The sequence below is a fragment of the Lactuca serriola genome, chromosome 5 (genome assembly GCF_051521515.1).
Source record: "Lactuca serriola cultivar US96UC23 chromosome 5, Lser_US96UC23_V15, whole genome shotgun sequence".
In the NCBI taxonomy this organism is placed as follows: domain Eukaryota; kingdom Viridiplantae; phylum Streptophyta; class Magnoliopsida; order Asterales; family Asteraceae; genus Lactuca; species Lactuca serriola.
The window spans coordinates 130,386,728-130,412,176 of record NC_136412.1 but is presented as its reverse complement, the minus strand read 5'-3'; the positions used below and the strand labels follow the sequence as shown (position 1 = coordinate 130,412,176).

General features: G+C 34.5%; 1 protein-coding gene across 1 annotated transcript; it reads right to left on the bottom strand.

The window, feature by feature from the left end:
* Nucleotides 1–2,452: 2,452 nt before the first annotated feature.
* Nucleotides 2,453–3,059, bottom strand: LOC145051229 (flowering-promoting factor 1-like protein 3). Its single transcript, XM_078999330.1, has one exon. The coding sequence runs from the start codon at nt 3,028–3,030 to the stop codon at nt 2,707–2,709; it is 324 nt and encodes a 107-aa protein (XP_078855456.1). The 5' UTR covers nt 3,031–3,059; the 3' UTR covers nt 2,453–2,706.
* Nucleotides 3,060–25,449: the final 22,390 nt, after the last annotated feature.

Here is a 25,449-nt window from a genome sequence, read left to right as displayed (position 1 = left end):
ATATATATATATATATATATATATATATATATATATATATATATATATATATATATATTGATTTATGAAATCTGATTAAGTAGAGACTGCCTAGAGGGTTATCCGAAACTATACCCATTATAGTTCATTAGAGTTGATATGGAAAATGTTTTGTAAAAACCTTTCTGAAAGCTAAGAAGTTGTATTTCCCAAATAGAAATTTCCCTTATGTTCAACATATTACAAAAGGAGATAAAATATCTGAATATGTTATTAAACGTGGAAATCGTTGGACTGTATTAATAAGTTTAAAACTTTAACAAAATATTTAGCGTTTGGCTTGTATTCCCCCCCCCCCCCCCCTGAAAACATTAAAAACAAGGAAAATGTAGAGGTATTATCTCACAGTGGTTTCATGGAGTTGTTGACTGAAAAGAAGGTTCCCGAGTTGTTGCACGCGACACTTAACGAAAACCTATTATCAAATAGATACGTATATGTATCTAAATTAGCGATTTCGTTAGATAAAGTGTCAGAAAAACTTGAATTTGGTTGAGGAATGTTACCGAGACTGGCTTGAATCGAAGGAATGAGTTTATAGCCTTAAAACACGAGTTTACGGTTTCTAAAGGTGAGTTTACGACCTAAGAACACGAGTTTACAGTTTCTGCAGATGGCCGAGTTTACGACCGTGAACTCAAGAACTGAGTTTACGGTCTTTGAAGGTCGGACCGTAAATTCGGAAAACGAGGTTTGGATGCTGACTTCGATGTGAGGAGTGATTCCAGACGTTCCAAAGTGACTCCAAATGTTGTTTCTCGATGATTTCCGAAGTTTGAAGGCATTTTGAGTGTTTACGGTTAAGGTTCTTAGAGAGAGAAGGAGAGAATGCGGCCAAAAACGTCCCAATGAAGTCGGGGGCATCGTATTTATAGGGGTGTTGAGGTGGGGTCCACTCGTCCTTGACCGTAAATAGGGTTTACGGTCGTAAACGAGTTTACGGCCGTATACTAGTTTACGGTCATAATCCCATTCTTAGACCAAAGTGTTGATTTTCGAGATTTTCGGGTTTCCGCGTGATTTTTGGATCCAAATATCAAAATAATTTAACTAAACATAACTAGACTATTTTATTAAACCAAAATTTTGACGGAAAAGGTTAACGGGTCTGAAATTTCATTAATGAAAAATGTGTAATGAAAACGGAAAAAGTTTCGAGTTGTCACAATATATTATTGAAGAGTACAAGTAAAGTTCTTATAATGTGCCTTTTTGTGTTGTCATTGTGTTGTGCATGTGGCTATTGTTGAAGAATTTTGTTGTTAGTATGATAACATTCTAAAATATTAATAACATTTTTGTCGAATTTGATTAAATTGTGACAACATGTCATTGATCTTGATGATATTCTATTTGAATTGTGTTGTTCATTTATGTATTGCTTTTGTAGGTCTTATATTGTGCTAATTTGTTGAATTTAATTACTTTTCATAATTTTCATTTATTAAAAAAAATGTTTATATGTATTGTGTTCCGTTATAACTATTATACATCATCTGATTTTAGCCATATACAAATCTAAGTTAATGGTCCAAAACTTGTCATATATTTATACAATATATATCATTTCTATTTAATCTTAACAATAAAATATATTTTTCAAATATATAAGTTCTGGGAGTGTATTCATTTTTTACCTTCACCTTTTTTCGTGGCAGCTTAACACCAAATTAATTTTCCTTCACATTTTCCTTATATTTTATTTTATTAAAATATATTAAGGACTAATATTACACTTTTTTTATAGAGAATTCACAGGCATAAATTTTTACATATATATTTTTTTAAAATTTTAGTATATATATATATATATATATATATATATATATATATATATATATATATATATATATATATATATAATAAAAAAAACATTTTGTAGCAATATCAGAGAATTAGAGAGTACAAGATGATGAAACCCCTCACTTAAACGTCCTTTTTACCCACTGTGGTATTATGTGGTTCAGTTATAGTCCCAATTAGCAAACCGTTTGGTACGGTTATAGCCATACCCTCCCGCTTAATGTAAAAAGTTTATACAACAAATTAGATGATATGAGCATCTTATATAATAATTAGGTATGAGAGACGCATATTATACATATTTATTAAAAATAAAAGTTTGATATAAAGTCTTAATGACAAAATCAATTGGATGTATGATATTAGTGATTTAAACTTTAATTCTATGAGATTTGAATTAGTAAGAAAAGAAACACTTGTGGAATATTTATTTGGTCATTTAATAGAATAATCTTATACAAACCCCTAGTAAAAAGAAGATGAAAAACATAGGAAATTGAAAATCGAAAAAAAATAATTAAATAAATCCTAGAAATGAGACTGTCAAATTCATTCAGAATATCACATTTAACAAAAATGATTTTGATTTATCATGTTAGATTAGGTATTGATCACACCACAAAGAAATAACAAAAAAAAGGCTTACATCATACATACAAGAACTTAAATGTACATATTATAAAAACAAAAGACGATATCATATACAAAATACTTGAAAGCAATATATAGAAACAGTACAAATCGAAATTTTATGACGGAAATCCGGGAATACGAACGATCAAAACACACATATAACTAGAAAGAGAATTTGGATCCAGGGAACGAGCCATGTATATACGCAAGACCACGACCAGCAGGAGTTTATTAGGTGTCTCTTACTTCAAAGACATTGCGATTCTTGATGACGATATCATACATGTGCATTGACTTGAGCTTATTGAAGTCTTTTGGGAGAGATATGAGGTGAACTGTCGTTCTTTTATGAAACTGAAGAAGGTCAGGATCATTATAGTACCTTTCCCAGCCCATAGATGTTAGCATTTGTTCAAGAACCTCGTATGAAGTGACCACTTGGTTCGTGGGTAGGTGCACCAGCACCTTGCCACGAGTTGCACCTTGCAAGGCATCACCACCTGGGTTCTCCACTAGCCTAACAACACCATTCTTGAACACCCAAACACCCGACATGGTTTCTTTCCAATATGTTATAAAAGTGAAGAATATGGATAGTGAGATTTGGTACGAGGGTGGAGGTCTATATAGGGTGTGAGGATGGGTGGGTTGGTGATGACGATGACCAATATTATATAGAGAGGTATATATTCTTGTAATATATTAAGGGTAAATGGTTTCCAATGAAGTATCCGTTAAGGTAATAGTTCTTGAATATGTACACCTGAGGTTCTTATATATTATTGAGAGGGTATCTTTTTACAAAGTAACTACACTCTCGCAGCAGTTTACATGTTTGATGTTGACCCAAAATTTTGGCCTGAATTGCTACTTGATCTTGCTGAATACATTAGAATATCTGAATTGATCAGGTCTGTGTATTTCACCTATAAATCGGCTGGACTAAATATGTTTATGTTTTCTGCTGCCGTAGTTTGCGTTGCAAACATTGATAGTAGTTGATATTTGCCTGTAAACTGCATCCAATCATGGAATGCGTGGCTTCCAGCTCTTGGCAACATTACACAACGCTTTTGCAGTTAAAAGGACATGTTACATATTCTTCACCCATGCAGTTTCGCCAATGTTATGTTCTTCTGCCACTCCTACCAATCGTGGTGCAACACTATCACTAAACAAAGCCTATATATTCTGGTAGGGTTAGTGGTTAAAATACTATCAAACTTTAGGGGAGAAAAAGACTAACAAGCCCAACCAAGTTTGCAAACCGATCAAAAATCCTCAATCAATTTTTGTTTGTTCAAGAAAACCCAATAAACTTAACATTTTGTCTAAAAACACCCAATGATGTTTCCAAACCGTTAAAAAAAACTCCTTGTCTGTTTAAAAGGTTAAATTTGTTGGGTTTTTTTGAATAGACAAAACATTTAGGGGTTTTTTAAATGGTTTGAAAACTTCTAACAAGTCATTTTCTCGATATAATAATAAGTCACGTCATCTGTTTCTCTTTTTTAACTTCCATAGAATCGAACAAAAGTGTAACTTAATTACGTTTTTTTTAACAAAAGATTATATTCGTTGAGTTTTCTTGAACACACAAAACATAATTGGGGTTTTTTGAATAATTTGAAAACTTTGTTGGATTCGTAAGTGATTTTCCCAACTTTAGCGGTGTTCAATAACTATAAAACATCATGAGAGGATTATTTTTCTTGGTTTTTAACAAACAGTTTTTGTTGACATCCAAGGTACATAAAGAGTTTATTAAGCCATGATCTATAGCAGTCATTCTTAACAACTGGATTTGTTGAACATATCCGTAGATAAAAATGTGGGCCAACCCACTACCAAACTGGTTTCTACCTGTATCTACAAAACTCTATTATTTAACAATCTTTAAGATAATTCCCTCGACACAAAAGTTTTTGCCTCTGTATTAAACCTTCCAGTACTTAAAAACTTCTTTGCTGGATTTTTTCTCTTTCAAGAAATAAAATAAAAAATTAAGCTTTTAAATTATTCAGTGGTATACAGTATACTTGATGAACATTTTTGCGTGGATTTTAATCAACTCTAACATATAATGAAAAGGATCCATCAAGAAAGAAGAATTTGAAAGAAATTTTGTTAGGTATTTTTACCTTCAACACTTCTACAACAAAAAATTTAAGAATGATCGCAGCAAAAACAGACAATTAGCCAATCTTCAAGGAACTTCCTGTATCAGCAAGTTGTATTAAAAGCTCAAAAAGCAGATAAATTCTCCCAATTCCCAAACGTGGTGATGATACCAATTCCATACCTTGTATGTCTTATTAAAAATGTCTTTTATTTCAATTCATCAAATTCTTTTACATTATGATTTTGATGCATAAAATCAAAATGAATAAAAAATAAAAAGTAATAAAACAGGAAATTCTTAGATTCCATTACTGATTATGTGAATGGAGGAGTATGATAGGAGCAATCGAATCCAATAAACGTTTGAACCCGAATATCAGGTCCTCGTCTCCTTTCACCTAAGGCCGGTTTTTAAAATTTGCAAGTTATTTGATTTAGTTTGTTCAATTTTGTTTTAATAACGTTTCTTGAAATTGACTAATTGCAGTTTAAGCATTTGCAAACTTCCTTTTACCCCATATCTGATGAGAAAATCAATGTAATACTCACGGTTGTTACAAAGGCAAAAGCAATAAAAATAGGACCAAACATAACAAGAAACAGAAAAACAAAAACAAAAATGTTAAGGGTATCAAACTCCACCTAAGAAGAAACATAACAAGAGGGCCAAAAATTGAAAAAGAAAAAAGAATGAAATACATAAATTGATGTGAAATTGGATAATAAATCATTAAATAGATAGCGAAAAGTAACTCAAAAAGGCAGCCAAAGCAGAAAGTTTCCTCAAGTAAGGGAAATGATCTAGAAAATGATGCTTAAGCTGCAAAAAAACATATAAAAGCTTAGTTTCAGAAGACAATTATTTGATTGTACAAGACTTGTTGAACATAGATGGTAAGTTAATAATTCTTTTTTTTTTAAAGTATGAATCTGTTGCTTTTGTGTTGTATTTTGTGGGTTTAAAAATTGTTGATTTTTTCTTAGGTTGCATGATAAACATGGGTATCTTAATCACTTATGGATTGATAGAATTGAGCATCACAGGTGTTTGACCAAATATCCAAAAGAATGTTGGTATTTAACTAGCAAGGTATCGACTTCGATAGTTGTGTGTAGTATCCTTATTTTTTACTGATCCTAATGATGCACGGTGTCCGAATGTTGCAGGAGTATGAGTGTAAAGTACTTTTCCTAAATACATATTGTAGGGGTAATACTGGAAGTCATAACCTTCACATCCATCGTTAATGATCATTGTTGCCTACGTGAATTCCTTAAATTGTAAAAGATATGAGATGAAATGAATATGAGATATTTACACCCCATCATATACACAATTTTCCATTCTTCATAAATAGTTTCTAAAAGAAGTTATATTAAATGAGGCAGCACGAGAAAAAAATTTAAACAATCATAAAAAAAGGGAGTTTGAAGATCAAATATCTCAAAGAACGATATGGTAATCTTGATAAACATAGCTCAAATGCTGACAGATATAGTTTCCATACTGGGCCATCCTCAGGGTGGCCTTTACACTAGACTATATATATATATATATATATATATATATATATATATATATATATATATATATATATATATATATATATATATATATATATACTAGCCGTTTACCCGCGCCAAGCGACGGATACAAATATTTCTCTCGGAGATCGGTTTCTAGCACAAACGAAATCATTAAGAATTAAAAATGAAAAGTTTGGATTCTTTATAAATATACATAAACACATGATTAATTGTGCATTATTAGTCGTGCAACACTTGTTTATACACCACATGTTCACATTCTATGTATTGACTTCACTCCCTTTGAAGGGGTATATTCCGACCATTCGTAATCATTTAAGGGGTTAAAAAAAACAATTTTCAACCTTTAATTTAGTAAAAGGGGTGAAAATTGGTTTTCGTAATCCTTTCAACTTTATATAAACAACAAATTGAAGAAATAATGAACGAAAACAATATTTTTTTTAATATATGAAAATCGTTTGTTATAGGTTTTAGAATTAAAAATTACACAATGATTTTAGTATTTAGGAAAACAGAAAAATATCTAATTATTTCGGTTTGAAACTGCATAATTTAATCGAGAATCCTTTTTAGTAATCAAATTAAATAACATCGGACGTAAAATAGCATTCAAGATGATTAATACATTTTATATAGTTTTTATGTTTTCCCTAATTTGACAAATTTTATTTGTAGGCTTGATGAAAATTAGAAAAAATATATATGATAACCATATTGTAAATTATTCTTATAATCGGAGAAAGATATTAAGAGTAATGATATATGTTGTTCTATATTTCATATTAGAACCTTAAAGTATTCCGATGTTTATATGTTGTAATTTCTTTATTAAACTCCACGTTTGCTCAAACTGATTCTATAATTTGAAGTGTTTATTGAAGTTGAAACTAAAAAAAATAAGCAAACAAACAATGAAAAGAGCATTCAACACATGATAACTTTAATATTCACATAAACTTGGACATATAAAACTTCTTAAATATACAATCTAATTACCGGTGTTGAAAGATGATAAAGAGCAATCTTCATTGTTCTAGTTATTATTGGGATAATCAACATGAAAGTTTAATGGCTCTTCTTCCTATTGGATGACTTTGCCCCAATCTCAAAAACCTCACTTGTTATGGGCGAATTTAACCTTTTCTCTAAGACTAAGGCGCACCCAACTCAATAACCCTATACATAAGCTCCCCAGATTACTCCAATTGTAACATCTTGATTTCCCAGGTATATTATTTTAATCATTTATTTTGGAATTTGTGGAGGAACTCGGCGAGTTGGAGCCAAGACTCGCCGAGTAGGGTCGCGGATGTTCATCCGGGTTCACGTCCGGACTTGGCGAGTCCACGTTGTTTAATGAAACCCTAATTCCTTGGGTTTGGAGCCTATTTAAGGGCACTAATAGCCTCCCATTGCGGCTACCGGTCCCTTTGAGAGAACCCTAAGTGAGGTAAATCGTTGTGAGGGAGAAGAAGTCACTTTTTGATCCTTGAACCTTTGGTTTAGCAAGAAGAAGGTGACAAGAGCAAAGAGGAGGTGCGATTCAAGCAGTTCCAGAGTTCATAGACTTCATTTTGAGGTAATAGTTCGAACCTCCTTCAGTTTTGGTGTTGATCTTTAGAGTTAGGGTTTTCTAACCCCCTTTGGAGAGTGATTATGTGGAGCAAATAGTCCCTCTTCGAGTTTGTGCCTTGGATCTGGACTCAAAGAGGTCCAGAGACCTTAACCCTTGGAGCTTTATGGATCAGTTTGGGGTTATTGGACTTAGGTTGCCATTTTTGGGACTAAATCTCCTTTTGATGCCTTGTTGTGGTTGTACAAGCATCAAGTTTCGAACATTACGTGACATTCATGCTTGGGGAGGCCAGATCGATGGTTTGGGGAAACAGATCAGACCTCAGGAGGTCAGTAGAGTTTGTGCATGGCATGAACTCGCCGAGTTGTTCTTGGGACTCGGCGAGTAGGGTTAGGGCTTCACGTAAATTGTTCAGCGAGTAGACTTGCCGAGTTGGGGGATGACTCAGTGAGTCAGGAGGGAATTAGAGGACTGGAGTTCAAGGCGGTACTCGCCGAGTTGTTCTTGAGACTCGGCGAGTTGAGTCGGGGTGGCCTCGCGATTCATGACTGGTATGACTCGTCGAGCATAGGGAGGGACTCGGCGTATCAAGTGGGACAAAGAGTTAAAGGACATGTGAGAACTCGTTGAGTCACCAGGGTGCACTCGGCGAGTAGGGTCAAAGTGGGACCATTGACTTTTGTTGACTTTTAGAGTTTGGTCATCAATGGACTCCTTGTGACAAGAGGGGAGGGTAAAATAGTCTTTTACCGTTCTGAGGCTGCCAATAGCAGGTTGAGTCTAGTCTCGAGAGTTATATTTATAAGAATATTTATTTATGTGAATAGTCGGAGGCTAGGCAATATTTTCCATCGAGTCAGAGATTTACCGAGACGCCTGAGGTGAGTCTTCTCACTATACTTTACCTAGTGTGGTAACAAAGTTATGTGACAGAGTACTATAGAGTTATATGCCAGTGTATTTGCATGTTATTTATATGTTGTGATTTATTGTGATATGTGCTATGCATGATTCAGAGTTACAGAGTTGGGACTTTCGGGTCCCTAGAGTTAGGGCCAGAGGGCCCACAGAGAGTTGGGGCTAGAGGGCCCCACTGAGACACATTGACCAGAGGGTCGACAGAGTTTCAGCCTCGAGTGGCTATTATGTTCTAAAGTGGTATTTTGGGGAACTCACTAAGCTTATGCTTACAGTGTTATGTGGTATGTGTATCAGGTACCAGTGATGACCACGGGAAGGCGCCGGCTTGATTCGTACACACACATGGGATTCTATGTATTGTGATCTTGGGAGATATTTTGTGAAACAAAGACATGATATTATGACATTTTATGAATGAATGAATTTGTAAAAATGTGATTGAATATGCGAAAAATTGTTTTAATTTCCACGGTGTTACACCAATAGTCCAAGATTTTTTTAGTATATCAGCCACAAGTAGATTGCTATTTATGTAATCCCTAAGAACAGTCCTCAACAACATATGGCTAGGAAAGTTCATGTCAGAACAATGGCTGCTATCAAAACAAAAATAAAATGATCGCAATTCAAATTCTTTGAAAATACTACTTTATTATACTAAAAATAACTTATGCCAAAAAGCCTTTTGTTTCGAAACGAAGTTTAAAGGCAATCAAGGAACTAAAAAGTAAAATGTGAAATCTTTACTCTTTCACACCAAAAGAGTAAAGAAGAATCCCATCCATAGCTAAAGGTTCCAACTTTTTCCAACAATCGCATGATGTATACGACAAATAGGTATAAATACATTACTTTCTTTTTTTGAAAGACAAAACAATATTTCATATGCTTTATAATCCAAATTTAGCTTCATCAATATTCAATAGAAAGAGCTATGATTTGATTAACATATAAATCATAATTAACAAAGTCTAAACTATTAACTATAAGAATATAAGATTAAATAAAACACAAAAATTTAGAAAGGTAATGAAGTGGTGACCTGATGTGGACTCTATTAACTTCAATGCAGCTGCTGATCAAAATTCAGCATCTCTAGAAAGTTTGGTTCTTCATAGTCTTGATATCATTCACCCTATTATTCGTTGGATTTTTTCTCCCTATATAATTCCACCAAATGTTTTACTTTTCTTTTCTTCTTTATTTTGTCCCAGCTTCCTACTAGTTTGTGAATGCTTAAATCTTTTCCTTTATCAGCACTTTCTTTGAATGGTGATGAAGAAAGCCCCGTGAATAATGAAATTTTCAACTTTTCTATTGATGATGCAACTACGAATACCACATCCTTCTTACCTTTCATGGTAGAATCAACCCTTCACACATCGCACATTTCAAACCTGTGCAATTAAATAACAACTGTTTGTAGACTCTGCATCTTAGAGTGCATATGAAAAGTAAAATACAAAAAATCAAACCTGGAAAATCTACTCGTGTTCATCAAGCCCGAATAAAAAAATAAGAAAAAATTAGAGCCCTTCCATAGGGAAGATACATAGGAAATGGATTGAGACGTCATATGAAACATAGTAAAAAACCAAACCAAAATCCAATAAAATATAATTTAACGACACTGTGTGATTATGATTGAAACATATATGAAAGAAAAGAAATATAAACATAAATATAAAAAACAAAAGATAAAGAGAAGAGACAGGACCAGGATAGTGATCGAAGGAGGCAGTAGGGTTTAGAGAGTGATTTCAAAATTCAAATCAGGGGATTTAAGAGATTCGTCATCCGCCAAAGCCTTGTTCTTTCAAGCTTTTGTCCTGTAATGAAATAAATGAAACAAATTAAAACACACATAAAGTGATTCGTCAATTGATGGGGATTTTCTTGACCACCATGAGAAATACATGGGAGGAAGCGAGATCATGACTTGGATTTGGGGATGGGTGATTCGATGAACCAACAACGGCAGTGGAGACAGCAGCGATTTGGTAGTGGCAGAGACGGCAGTTACAAGGAGGCTATTGTATGATTCGAAACACTAATGATTTATCTTTCACGTCTCATGTCTCGGTAAGAGAAAATTAAACTTGAAATCAACATTGACACCTGGCAATCCAACTAACGCATCCTTCAACGGGTTAAGTTCCACAAGGTCCATCACTTCATCTACAAATTGTTGTAAAAAGAATCCAATGAGTTGATATTTATAACCGGTTCTAAAGAATGTAAATAGATTGAAACTAATCAACTTACGACATAGGAAAACCAAAGCAAATATATGTAAACTTGGATTCTGAAAGTGCTTAGTTGGAATCTAAAAGTCAAAAGTGAACGCTATGGCAGAATTACTTATTAAAAAAATCCACAACTGTATTCAACTTGAGAAACCGTAATTGACTAAAGAAAAAGTGTTGAAAGTTGAAAAAGGGTACAACGGACCGTTCTCTTGTGTTCATCAACATCTGTGGCTAACCTGAGCCAGGATGAGTATAGCAAAGACTCGCAAATAGTAACACGAGGCGAATGGATGTCGTTTTGTTCACAATATCCAGAAATACGTGCAAATGTTTCTTGTTTTTTGGGATACCCGGAAATTTTGACGTCTCCCTCGATGTAGCCACCAGTTTTCCGGCCGGCGAGCACGTCCATGAGAGTGGTTTTTTCGGCGCCACTGACTCCCATTAGAGCTGTGAGAACACCAGGCCTGAAAGCTCCACTGACACCCTTGAGTAGCAGTAGTCTGTCTTCATCATTGCCTCCGTTATAAATCTAAAAAATCTTGCCCTAATTTTTCCTTTTTTTTTCAAACAACGGATCAAGATCAGAGGTTTCCCTCCACGGATCAATCAATCGAACAGAAAAACTTCATAAATCACGGTCCTTCATCTACGTGCGCCTCCGGGGTTTCTTTCCACTCCACACGGGCATTCACCAAAGCAGAGGTTTCCCTCGAAACATCGGATGAAGTTGGAAAGGGGAAGTCTTCACTACATCTTTGGTGGTGTCGATGTGAATAGGTTAAAAGGCAGCTGTGTTTATAGGAGATCAGGTAAGGTCCGTAATACGTATATGATCGGTGTAGTATAATTCATATAAGATTGGTTTTATGCTTAATATTATTGTACATGAGGTAATATATGTTGTACCTCTTAATTTTCAAGAAATTGGCAATATCCTTAATAATATAGTATATATATATATATATATATATATATATATATATATATATATATATATATATATATATATATATAGGCTTAGGTTATTTTATTCAAAGTAATTATTGTATTATTAGATGCATAAATGTGGGTCAATCAATTTGACTTATTTTAAGTAAGTGATTATTACATATTATTGAATTAAATGTAATTCAAAAATACCATCTATTCTAATTAGAAGGGTATTTTAGTCAATTAATATAGATTTAATAACGGAAATTTGAATATTTTAAAGAAAATTGCATATTTTAAAGGAAAATAGATTCTATTAATTTTAAATATCTGATTGTATAGATGATAATTCTCTTAATTCGTAAAATTCTGACTGAATATGTTTATCAATATATTGAAGAATAAAAAATATGATTGAACCATACAAGAATAGACATTCTGACATAATATATATTTTGATTTAATGAAATTATTGAAGAATAACAAAATTTTGGATACAGATTAAAAAAAATTTCATTACATTCTTAGAAAAGAAAAACAATTTACATACTATTCTATAAGAATGTTACACTTATAATTAATAACAAAGAAATAAAATATATAAATCATTCTACGAGATTATACTATTACATATATTCTTTTTCATAATATTGCATATTATTCTGCTGGAATAATCTTTTTTTTTTTGGAAGATTGGTGGTCATTGTTCATCGTCATCCCATACAATGCTCATCTTCAAGATTCTATTCTGACAGAATCGAAATTTAAGATTCCATTCCAGTAGAATTTTGTAAGTTTCATATGTACCATGTTTTGCTTTGATATCTCTCGTTTCTATTCTGACATAATCGAAATTCAAGATTCCATTCCAGTAGAGCTCACAAATATCTAGAAGACATTTTTACTAACAGTTGCGATCAAATAAGATGTTAGTTGAACACCTAGGTATGTGCAGAAGCCCTACATATAAAACCTAAACAGAAACACGATAAGATCAAGTATGCTCGAATTTATTGCAGTTGAACAAAAAAGAAAAAATTAAATCTAAATTTGAAAAAACGAACCTGTTCCATGACACCATTGGAGCCCCCTGTGACCACATTCGTCCTTCCCCTGCTCCGTTCGTGAATCCTTCTTCCTTCTTCGTGTGTTGATGACGATCGAACTAGCCAAGAAAACGAACCCCTTTTCCCCTCGTATTCTTCGTTCTCTGCTATTCCTATCGACCACAAAGCCCCATCGCACCCACCTCTTCTTCTTCCGTCGCTGCTCCTTACCATCTCCCCCTTCGGCCTCGTCAATTCCGAGAGATACCTCTTCGCCATCGATCAGAAAGAAACGAATTAGCCGCCTGCGAGATTCCTCATGATGGGATCGGTTAGATGTGAGGGAACGAGATTTAAACTAGAGAGATTAGGTTAAAAGTCAATACCATGATTATAGGGATTATTTTTTGAAGTTATTAATCATATTACTAAATTACCCTTATATATTTATTTAATTACTTAATCTTTTGTTTAATTTTGATTGACCCACATTTATGCATATAATAACACAATAATTACTTTAAATACATGAACCTAACTCTCTCTCTCTCTCTCTCTCTCTCTATATATATATATATATATATATATATATATATATATATATATATATATATATATATATATATACACATTAAGGTTCATGTGAAAACCATCATATTTTGTGAGACATGGGGATGTAATCCTAATCACTCATTTTGAAGATAAGAAAAAAATTAATATGCAAAATAAATGAATATTTTCGAATTTTTTTTAAATATTATTTTCGTCATTTTTTTATTCCAAAAAATAATAAAAAATAAAAATAAATAAATAACAAAAAAAAATTATTGTTTTTTCAAAATATACTTGAATAATCTAATAGAATATTATACTCTAAATATTCAAATTAAAATTTTAAAATGTTAGAATATTCCACTAAAATATTAAAATATAAATATAGAAATTTTTTTAATAGAGTAATAAATTATGACAAATCTAAAAATTCAAGTAGAATATTAGAATATTTTAACATACCTTTCAATTTTAGTAGAATATTAGAATATTCTAATATTCTAAAATTTTATTTTTATTATTTTTACAGTGTATTATTTTATTACAATATTTCATTCATATTTTGAAAAAACCGGTGATTTGTATTTTTGTTATATATTTTATATATATATTTTTTATTTTTAATTTTATTTGGATAAATTAAATAATAACATTAATTTTTTTTTTTTTGGATTTTTCCTTTTATTTTGCATTTTATAATTTTTTATTTTATTTTTTTGATCTCCAAGATGAGTGATTAGGATCGCGTCTCCATGTCTCAAAAATTAATATGGTTTCAAATGATCATATATATATATATATATATATATATATATATATATATATATATATATATATATATATATATATATATATATATATATATATACTCAAGAACCATATTGTTACTTTCTAATGACTTTTCATTATATTTTAATAATAATTACTAATTGTTTTATAACCTCGACTTTATATCTATATCTATATTTATATTATGTTATAAAAATAATTTTTTTTTCTTTCGCAGCATGTATTTGAATTCCCAACTTCGTCATATTTCATTCTAGTATATAACTATTTTATTAGTTTACATCTGTTATTAAAGATGAAATATTATCTGGCAATGGTAAATTTTTTGAATTATCAATATAATATACTTAAAATATCAATTTAAATATTATGTTAGATAAAAAATAAACCATCATATCAAATAAATTTAAAAATATTTAAAGATTATTATTTAAAATAGTTTAAAACTTTTAAATGATTTAAGTGTAAAACTATATTGACATATTGAATTAACTAAAATATCCAAAACAAAATTTTTATTATAATTCAAAAACTTTCAAATAAATGTTTTTGAAATCGGTTAAAAATAATAACAATAATAAAGAAATAACATAACCTTATAAATTATATTACGTTATCTTAAAAAGAATGTCAAATATCTAATTTTTAAATTAGTTAATCAAACGCCATCAGTAAAATTAATCAGTAAAATTAAATAGAGAATTATATTTAATTTTATTAATATGCATGTTGCAAATAACAACTATTAAATGATAATTTTAATAGTATTATAATATACTTCAAATTCTTTACAATATTATATAACAAATTAGTGAAACAAATATTTTTCATAGTTGGTATCAATAACATAATTATTTTCAAAATGTATATGCTAAATTTTAACTATATAATTTTGTTTTGTGCAATGTGTGGATATTCACATAGTATCTAATAATATAATCATTTTCGCTTAAACCATATTCATTCGAAACATCATATTTTAACTAATAACATTAAAAAAAATCTTTTTAATATTGACTTAAACACGCAAAAGTTTTAGAACTTATATATTATGTCTAATATGTGCTTAACGGAAATAATACTATAAAAAGACCAATCTTTCTAGTAGATAATCATACAAACTTGACAAAGAAAACATAGTTAAAGATTTTTGTGTTTGTTTTAGATATTTTTACCATTTTTAAAGCACTTTAATATGTTATAACATTTAATTTTTAAGTGTAGTGTATATTAATTTTTTTTTGTTTATATTTTTCTTGGTTTTAGTATTATTTTAAGACAATTATTGAATGTTATGGTTGAATTGTTAATGCAAATTATATTGTATACATGTTATCAATCTATGTTATATATAATGATGTAAATAATATATTATTAAACATGTTATATATGATAGTTTGTTTTGTGTTGCTTCAAAAAATAGTTAGTTAAAATTCATGTACATTACGCGTGTGTGTGGGTCGGTTTGTTTCGGTTATAGGCCAAAATAGAACCATAAGCATAGTGTTACGGGTCAAGATCCTAAAATATGTCCTAGATCCTGAATCTTAAAATAGAATCAGGATCCTGAAACATATGTTGTTGTAACAAGTCAGGATCTAGAATATTACTAATATTATTTCCTAATAAGATTAACGAATATATATATATATATATATATATATATATATATATATATATATATATATATATATATATACATTATTCATATGTGTAGAATCGCTCCAGTCAAAACTTAAAATTCGGAGTCACCAAGTCAAGGCAACGTACAAGGGCTTGTTTAACAGGATCTTGAGAATATCGGACATTTAGTTAGTCAACATAGGCTATAAATCACACGTATAAATCAGACAAGACAACTAGAGTAAGTGAATCACATGTACTCGTATTCTCAAACACATTTCTGTAATTTACATTTTGATTAATAAGATTAAAAAAGACATGTGATCAGTATTACCTCCTAAGGCTTTATGCTGGAGATCCTAGTAAGGATCAAGGGCTTTTCTTAAAATATCATTCCTGTCACTTTCAGTTCATATTCTTATTTGCATTGATTGCAACACCACAACCTCTCATGTAATTTGGTTGATATTCATAATTCTTTTTTTACCAAAACAATTTGGCGCCCACCGTGAGGCCGTGATGTTTAGAATTCTAAAAAAAAACATGGTTGCACAACTAGCTTTATCTTTTTCGACTATTCCTCCCATTTATTCTAAAAATCTCCCACCGCCTCAACGTGGACCTCCTAATCAGAAGAAAACTTCATATACCTTAACAAAAAAATAACTTGCAATGGAAGTGTAGGATCCAGGGGATTCCAAGATCCTCCCGTTTTGATGTCAAACAACAAAATCTTCTCCATGATAAAGATGGTTAAGCAACTAGTGAATCAACAATAGGAGGACATCATTAATTTACTCAATGAAATGGAAAGAATAGGAGCAAATATATGTAAACTTGATTGAGCAACACTCTTCATCTTGCAACCAAAGATCTTAAAATTTGATAGCGTAACATCCTCAGGGGAATCATCAGGAGACTACATCCCTAACATTTGTCGTTGTTCGAATCGGGGGTGTTACCCCAAAACAATAGAACTCCTCTGATCGTGAATCTTGATGAAACTTTCATTACTCCTAAAACAAATATTTTGGTAAGTTCTTGCAAAATAATACCTTTAATACTAATTCTATAGATCTTGATGCAGGGATAAGTCTAGTCATGGCTACGGAACTTCAACGATTAAGGTAGATGATCTCGAGTGTACTTGGAGTAGCTCAATCTATACCTGAAGTATCCCCCATTAGCCACAAAATATTAAGATTTGCTCCCTTAATAGTTGACACTGAAGTTCCAACATGCTTCAAAACTCCCAACATGAAGCCTTATGATGGGACTACAGATCTTGAAGAGCATATAACACAATATAAAGAAAGGATGGAAATCATTCCCATTCCATTGAACTTCAAAGAGGCTTGTTTATTCAAGGGTTTTAGTTTAACCCTTATGGGATCAGCCTTGAAGTGGCTTCTTAATGTTCTTCCCTATTCCATTACTTCTTTTGCTCATTTATTTAACATTTTTAATTGTAACGACCCAAAATCAAGGGTAAAAATTTTATTTTTATTATTGTCAAAACACAGACATCTTCTAAATCCAAACATTCCAAAAACATGGTTAATTAAAAAAAACATTTATCAGAGTTCGTCCCAAAATCATATATTGCGAAACACAGGTGTGTGCACTGCGATCAAGTCGGGCCCTTCCTTTCAAAATCGATGATACCTAAAACCATAAACAACATTGTAAGCATGAAGCTTAGTGAGTTCCCCAGAGCATACACCACATAATACACAAAATCCCCATAATCTCATAAACCATATCAATCACCTAGGCCATATCAATCATATAATCCATGTATATAAACATATAAGGATTCCCTCGAAACCCTCCAGGGTCTTACTCCGGGTGCCATGGGAACCTCCACATGGTCTTAGCCCAATGCCATATAAATTATACATACAAACATATAAGAGTGCCCTGGAAACCCTCCAATGTCTTACTCCAGGTACCGCGAGAACCCCCTGATGTCTTTACTTAGGATGCCTTGGAAACCCTCCAAGATCTTACACCCAAGCGTCGTGAGAATCCCCCGATGTCTTTAATGCAAGTATCACAAAACAACTAGCATACCATATAGCATGTACCCAACTAGTATAACACATATCACTACATCACTAGTGTACCACATATCACAAAATGGGTTGGCCTTGGTACCTTCGACCCATTGGTATGGTGAGGAGACTCACCTCAGACTGCTGAAGTCCCGCGGATAAAACCCTAGTTACTAGATGACAGACTCCCGAACTGTCCATATCAAAACAACACCCAATTAATAATTGGGTTCCAATACATAACCATAAGTCCATGCTTGGGGTAAAAGACTACTTTACTCCCAACCTAGCTTGATCTAATCCCAAGGCCCAAACACACACTCTTGAAGGCCTACAAGTCAAACAAGGAACCAAAGCCTACCATATGGCCCAATTTTCCAAATTTGGACCAAAACTTTACATGGTCTTACCCTAAGGTTCAACCATTTAGTCTAGTCCCAACACTTGACATTCCGATGATCCAATATCTCATAATCATCAAGGCCCAATTATGGCCCATCTATGGCCTAATTTTTCATATTGGGCCCAAACCCCTCACATAGGCCTTACCCTAAAGCCCATCCAAATATTCTAGTCTATATACTTGTTCTTGGATGTCCCATTAATAGCCCAATCACCAAAGTCCAATAGAAAGGCCTAACTCAAGGCCCAAGCAAAACTAGGGTTTTCATATACAATGACGATTATGGTTAAGTGACTTACTTAATCTATTAAGGATTTAATCCATTAAGTCCATCACTCTACTAGGTGAAACATACAACAAGGTTGGGATTAATTCATAATTCCAATCCAATTGTCTAAACATGCGGGTCCCGACAATTCCAAATTAACATATCCAAAATTAGGGTTTTCCAAACCCTAATTAGGTTTTCCAACCCAATTGCGCTCCAATTAGTCAATTTGTTAAGATTTTAAGTTAATTAATTGTTAATTAAGTCAGGCACCACCCACTACCGCCTCAGATAGTGGTGGTCAATGGCGGTGGCCACCACCTCACGGTGGTGGTGAAGGATTTCCTGGATTATTCTGGCCAAGATACAATCGTACAACATAATATACAAATGAACACACACAAAATAACACACACACACACACACTCAGCCACCCTTGTAGCGGAAGGCGGTGGTTGGAGGCGATAACCACCACCTCACGGCGGTGGTGGTGGCTTTTCTCGTGAAGTGCGGCCAAGCAAACGATACACACAACACATATTTTCCTGGAACAGGAACACAACCACCCACCTGGTGGCGTACGGCGAGGGCAGTGGCACAAAATGGTGGGCAATAGTGGCGTTAACGACGGCAGCCACCTTGATTTTCCGCCATTGCGGTTCTTCACGACTTGCGCTCATCAGAAAAACGTACACGCCTGCATATAATACCATGTTACAGCAACACACACTCACCCACGTTTTAGTCCACGAACTCAGCCACCCTTTCACGATGGCATGCGACAAATGGAAGGCGTCAAGGGGATCGAGCAGCCTCCTGAACGGCAACGGTGATGCAACTATCAGAAGAGAAATGGTGAAAGGAGAAGGTGGTGTGGAACCCACTGAGTACAGCAGCAACAACAGCAGTGGAGAGAGATGTAGGCTCATGATCCTCGTCGGCAATTGGAGCGACATCGACGTCGGATAGCGACCTGGACATCGGCGGCTACTGGAGAGGACGATGGCGAAGGGAGGTCGGAGAAACACTGGTAAAACGAAGGAGAAAATTTGATATGCGACGACGGCATCAGCACTATACGGTTCGGGGACCCACTAATTCGACGTCACATGAGGCTCTTCTTCGTTGTCGGTGGTTGTACCAATGGTTTGGCTTCGATCGGCGACACCGGGTGGCTAGGAGGCGTCTGCGGTGACCGGCTGGAACGGGAGTAGTGAGGGTGGCGGCCGGAAGTCTCATTAGGGTTAGGCTTATGGGACAAGGTTGACAGGTTATATGCATCTGTCCCATCTCAAACATTTGGTCATATTGACACCTTCAGCTCATCCATGACAATTCTTTTCAACATAGCTATCATAATTTACAAAACAACCCTTAGCTTTCAAAATTCTTTGCAAATCCAATCCTAAAACTACCCTTTAACCCCCAAAATTTCAATTATGACATATTCAGCCCTTCATTCTCTTTTTCTTTTAAATTAAATCTAAATTTACCCAAATAGGCCCTCCTCTATAAAATATTTTCAATATAAGTCCAAAAACTACAAAACAAGCCCAATTGATTATTCTTTAGTCATATGTTCAAATATTCTTTACACCACGAACCTCAAAAGCACTCTTCAGACCTCCTAAACAAATTATAATGCCAATTACACACTTTTTCACTAAACTCATATATATATATATATATATATATATATATATATATATATATATATATATATATATATATCAAAATAAAATAATACTTAAAATGTATTTTTGGATTTTAGGGTTTCTCTTCGAAATGAGATGTTACAACTCTCCCTCACTTAAATTAGATTTCGTCCTCGAAATCATTCCTTACCACTCTTGACACGCCAAACAAATTAAGCAACATAGCCACAAACGCAAGCATACCCTAGCCTTTCTAAGGAAACCAAAACCATCCATCGTAGGGTTCTAAAACCCGAAGATGGAAAAATTCCTTGCAAGATAATCGTATTTACTCAATCTGAAATCTGAAGTCTCAAGATGGTTTGTCTCCCTAATAGACCGCCCACACCGAATCATTTTCGGATTCATTTCACTTATCTACCAAATGGTTACTCAAGTTCTGATAACTTGAGATTCGCACAAGAAAACAGAGTCATAGACTAAACTTCCCTGCAGTGCACTTATACTTGATAGAAAAATTAGATAATCCTGCAAGTAGGAAACCTATCGCAACAACGATTAATACTTAGTCAGGAGCTATGCAACCGGGTCTAGTGGACCACTCTGAGATTATTTAATCCAGCTGCAAAAAACATGGCATATATCCCGAATACAAGCAACTTCACGCATGAATCCCAAGTCCTTGAACCAACTTCGACTCTTCTTGCTACCACCTGCTACTTTTCGGAAGCAGTCGAGACTTCTCTGATCTCATCTTATCTGCCAACCACTCGAAATATCAGGCACCTAACCGGTTGATGGGCCAGAAACACACACACAACAGTCCCACGCGACCTCCAAAGGATACCTCGCGTGAAAATAACTACCCCATCTATAACGCCAGTCATGGCTCCTTCATTCCTTTGATCCACCCGATCATGATAGGATGACAACTTGTCACCACTGAATTTGACGCAAAAAGGTGAATGCTACCAAAATAGTTGTAGTCGTACACCATGTTTGCTCTCCTTCGACCTATCGTTTCCTAATTCCAGTTGAGTTGTGACCTACTCACAACCTTGCAAACCGGCCCACCCCGGCCTAATTCATCTAAACAAATATGTGAATTTTTCGGCTACCTTGTCGTCTTTCTGCACTTCCCACACTATTTGTCCGCTTGTAAATGCTTCGGCTCCCCTACAGCCTTACAACACCTTGCATACTATTTGACTACTAGTGAATGCTACGGCTCCCCCGTAGTCTTACAACACTTTCACCCTAACTGACCATTAGTGAATGCTACGACTCCCCCCATAGTCTTACAACACTTTAACCTCACCTCAATTGCAACCCTACGCCTTACCCCCGATTTATCAATTCAATTACACTCATTGTCGAGCACACACTCGACCTAACACCCCGGGCTGAACTCGAGCTATGTTTGGGACCCGGACCTATTTCCCCGAAGCCTGCTATCAATCACCAAGAGAACGTGATCTCAATGTTAGGGAGTCTCCCAAACTCCCACTCACACGACCCTCAAATCAAAGTAGGCACTTGGGCCACCTTCCTCCCAGACGGGGATGCAAAACTCATCCCAATTTCAAAACCGCTCCTACTTTTGCATTTCGGGACAATTATCCCCAACTTTGAATCGACTAAAATCTCAAGACACACGAGAACTGAAGGATTCCCAGTCCTTCTTACCTTACGACTATTGACTCGCTGACTACCAATGCTTAACTTTGCTAGTGACCCATTACTAGCCAACTTAAAAGACCGCACACTCACTGAGGACTATATAAACACTTGCCGAATTCCCAGTGAAACCGACAGTCTCTAATGCCTGAAATAATACCACACTACAATCTTGTTGACCAAAACGGCAAATGCTCCCACAAATACCTCATCAACGAGCCATTACCCTTGGCGCTTTAATCAGCCAATAAATAACGGTTACTTAAACCACCAAATCCTGACGATGCTGAATAACCATCCTGCAGAACCCTGTCCACAGACCTTCTACTCAATACCCCTGAACCGATCTTGATCATAAACCAATATAATACTGAACACTCCCAACCCACATATAGGGAAATGACTTTTTGTTAACCACTAATAATTCACCGCATGTAAATGTCAAATGACATCACTTGAAGATATAACCCAAACACAAGTAGGGACATAAACCTAGGGGTACACTTACCCAAACCGTTGAAACGAAAACTCCATCATGCAGTTTCCCGCAAGTGTTGCACTGAATTCAACCCTGCTGACATCTCAAAATCTGATCCGAAATATTGGGTCTCTTCCCAGGGCCCTTCAATATATGCACCTGATCTGGTCACCTCTTCCAAATGTGTTCCAAATCAGTTCCCACTCTCAGGCTCTAGAAATCATATCATTTAGGGTCTCGCCCCCTGACACACTCACCAAATCAATCATACATGACTAAACTGCATTAGCTGTAGCAACCTCTGCCTTAAACCAGGCTATAAATAACTCCCAAGACATAGTCTCCAATCCCGGAAGTGAAATAAATCGCATAATCAATCCTTGCTGCCCAATACAAGATATCCACTACAAACCGAACCTTAGCTCCTAAGGGGTAGGGACTAGTGTGGAAAACACTTTCCGTCTCCTTAATACAATGTGAACTCAAAACCCTGTAGTCCTTCCACTAACTAGCTCACCACTGAATCTGGGACCAAACCATGTTCCTTCCTCATGTTTGCTCATCCTTATCTGGCAAAGCATCTATCCCCACTATTAGAGCATAACCAAGAATTCTCCTTCCCATAAGCTTATTAGATTCTCCAAGACTCTCACCGATTCGAGTATAAATCATGTACTTTCAGTAGTACGGGCACAATACTACCTTCCACACCTATCCATACTTTCTTCAGCAATCCTCCTGAGTCCTTCAAGTCACCTACTCCACTGATGCACCAAATATCCTCTAAACACCAGCACAATACCCATTGAAGCAACTCCTAGGCTCCCCCTAGGTTCCTAACCTCACCGAATCGCGCCATTAAACTCATTGGAGCATATCCTAGGCTTTCTTAGGTTCCCAACCTCACCCTCCCATCAGCTGCTAAAGAAATCCCCATGATGCCATCCATCCACCTCCTGGATATCGTCATATCCACTTAATAGCTGAATCCCATCACTCAATAGTTTCACAAAGCACAAAGCAAGCAACATTCATGCGGTGACTCTCCAACCCATGAAACTGTCATAGAACATTCAACCCACATACCACAACATATGCTATCCACATTCACCCTCACTGTCGGCTGCCTTATGAATGCAAATTATACATAGAACAGGATCTAATAGACTATCGAATAATAGACTCTACCCTAGGACCACAACCAGACGAGGAATATGAAATAAGGCCAAATCAATTATTCTAGGGCTATAAGATCCAGACCTTATACAATTTTAAAAGCATATACTTAGCAGTTACTAATACCAATAATCATTCCTATTCCAGCATAGCATCCAATATCTCCAAGGCTACAAGCATCATATATTAGGAAAATCTATCGTTGACTACTCAACACTAGCATGCAAGTCTACCAGCCCATACAACATATAAAGGCATCTCTCCTAGCCCTAACTAGCATGCAATTCTCAGATACATAAATCAAGTCATAACAGATAACATATATGGGTACTTTGGGGAAACTTACTTGATCTCGACTGATTGCATGTACCACACTCTTTCTTGTCATAGAAATTTTTTTCCTTGAAAACATTTTTCTTTTTGAAAACTTTACAGATCCTCTGTTTGATTTCAAACACACCCGAAAGTTTGTATGAATCCCTCAAACCAAGGCTATGATACCAACTGGTAACGACCCAACAATCAAAGGTAAAAATTTTATTTTTATTATAGTCAAAACACATATATCTTCTAAATCTACACATTCCAAAAACATGGTTAATTAAAAAAAACATTTATTAGAGTTCAGACACACCCGAAAGTATGTCTAAATCCCTCAAACCAAGGCTCTGATACCAACTGGCAACGACCCAAAAATCAAGGGTAAAAATTTTATTTTTATTATAGTCAAAACACAGATATCTTCTAAATCTAAACATTCCAAAAACATGGTTAATTAAAAAAAAAACATTTATCAGAGTTCGTCCCAAAATCATATATTGCGGAACACCGATATAGGCACTACGATTAGGCCGGGCCTTTCCTTTCCAAATCAGTGATACCTGAAACCATAAACAAACTGTAAGCCTGAAGCTTAGTGAGTTCCCCAGAGCATATCCTTAGTTTAAGTCTAGAATCCCACAAATGTTCATCTAAATCCATCAAACCATGGCTCTAATACCAACTTGTAACATCCTAATTTTAACACAAAATTTTTCATTTTTAATATAGAGAAAACATCAAGTATTATTAAAACCAAGTTGTAAAATCCCAAGTGAATCAAATACAATCATCCCAAATCATTGTATCAAAATGCAGGAATGGAGGCTACATTTTCTTAGGGAAGAAGAGTGTACAGTCAAGCCCTCACCTTTCCATGATTATCTTAAGTACTTGAAAAATATATAATCCACAACTATAAGCACGATGCTTAGTGAGTTTCCAAATATATTACATACATCACAACATAATAAACAACTATGGGTTATCAGCAACCTTAGGGATTTTCAGCTATCCTAATGGGCTATCAGCATGCCTTATGCATTAACAACATATTTCAGAGGTTATCAACAATCCTGGGGACTATCAGTAGTCCCATAAACTCATAGTTGTCCAGAAGATATCAACAACTCAATTTCACATATAACAATAATCAACAATTAGGACCCATTTGGTATGTACACATACACTACTACATAGGTAATATAGTGAGAATACTTACCTTGTGGATAACACCTCAAATAGAACAGCTCACACAGAGGGTAAACAGGTACAACGAGACACCTAATAGCAATAAAGAAGTACCCTCTCATTCTACACCATAAAACCCTAGTTTGACCAAAAGTAAACCAGGTTAAAAAAATTCAACAATCAAGGTTAACGCTCAAATTCAACCTCGGGAAGTGTCCACATCGTGACCACTTATAGGTTACGACATGGGTACTCCATGGAAAGACAGTTAGGCAATCCCACAGTCTTCATGTTATGGCAACCAAAATGCCATGTCATGAAAACCAGGTTCTTATAGCTTGAAAGATTTAGCTCTTAATCTATTAGGTCACTCCTTCTAACTTTCCAGAACCT

What these genes read in the sequence shown, in the direction of transcription:
- LOC145051229 (XM_078999330.1), bottom strand. Translation starts at nt 3,030, where the DNA reads ATGTCGGGTGTTTGGGTGTTCAAGAATGGTGTTGTTAGGCTAGTGGAG.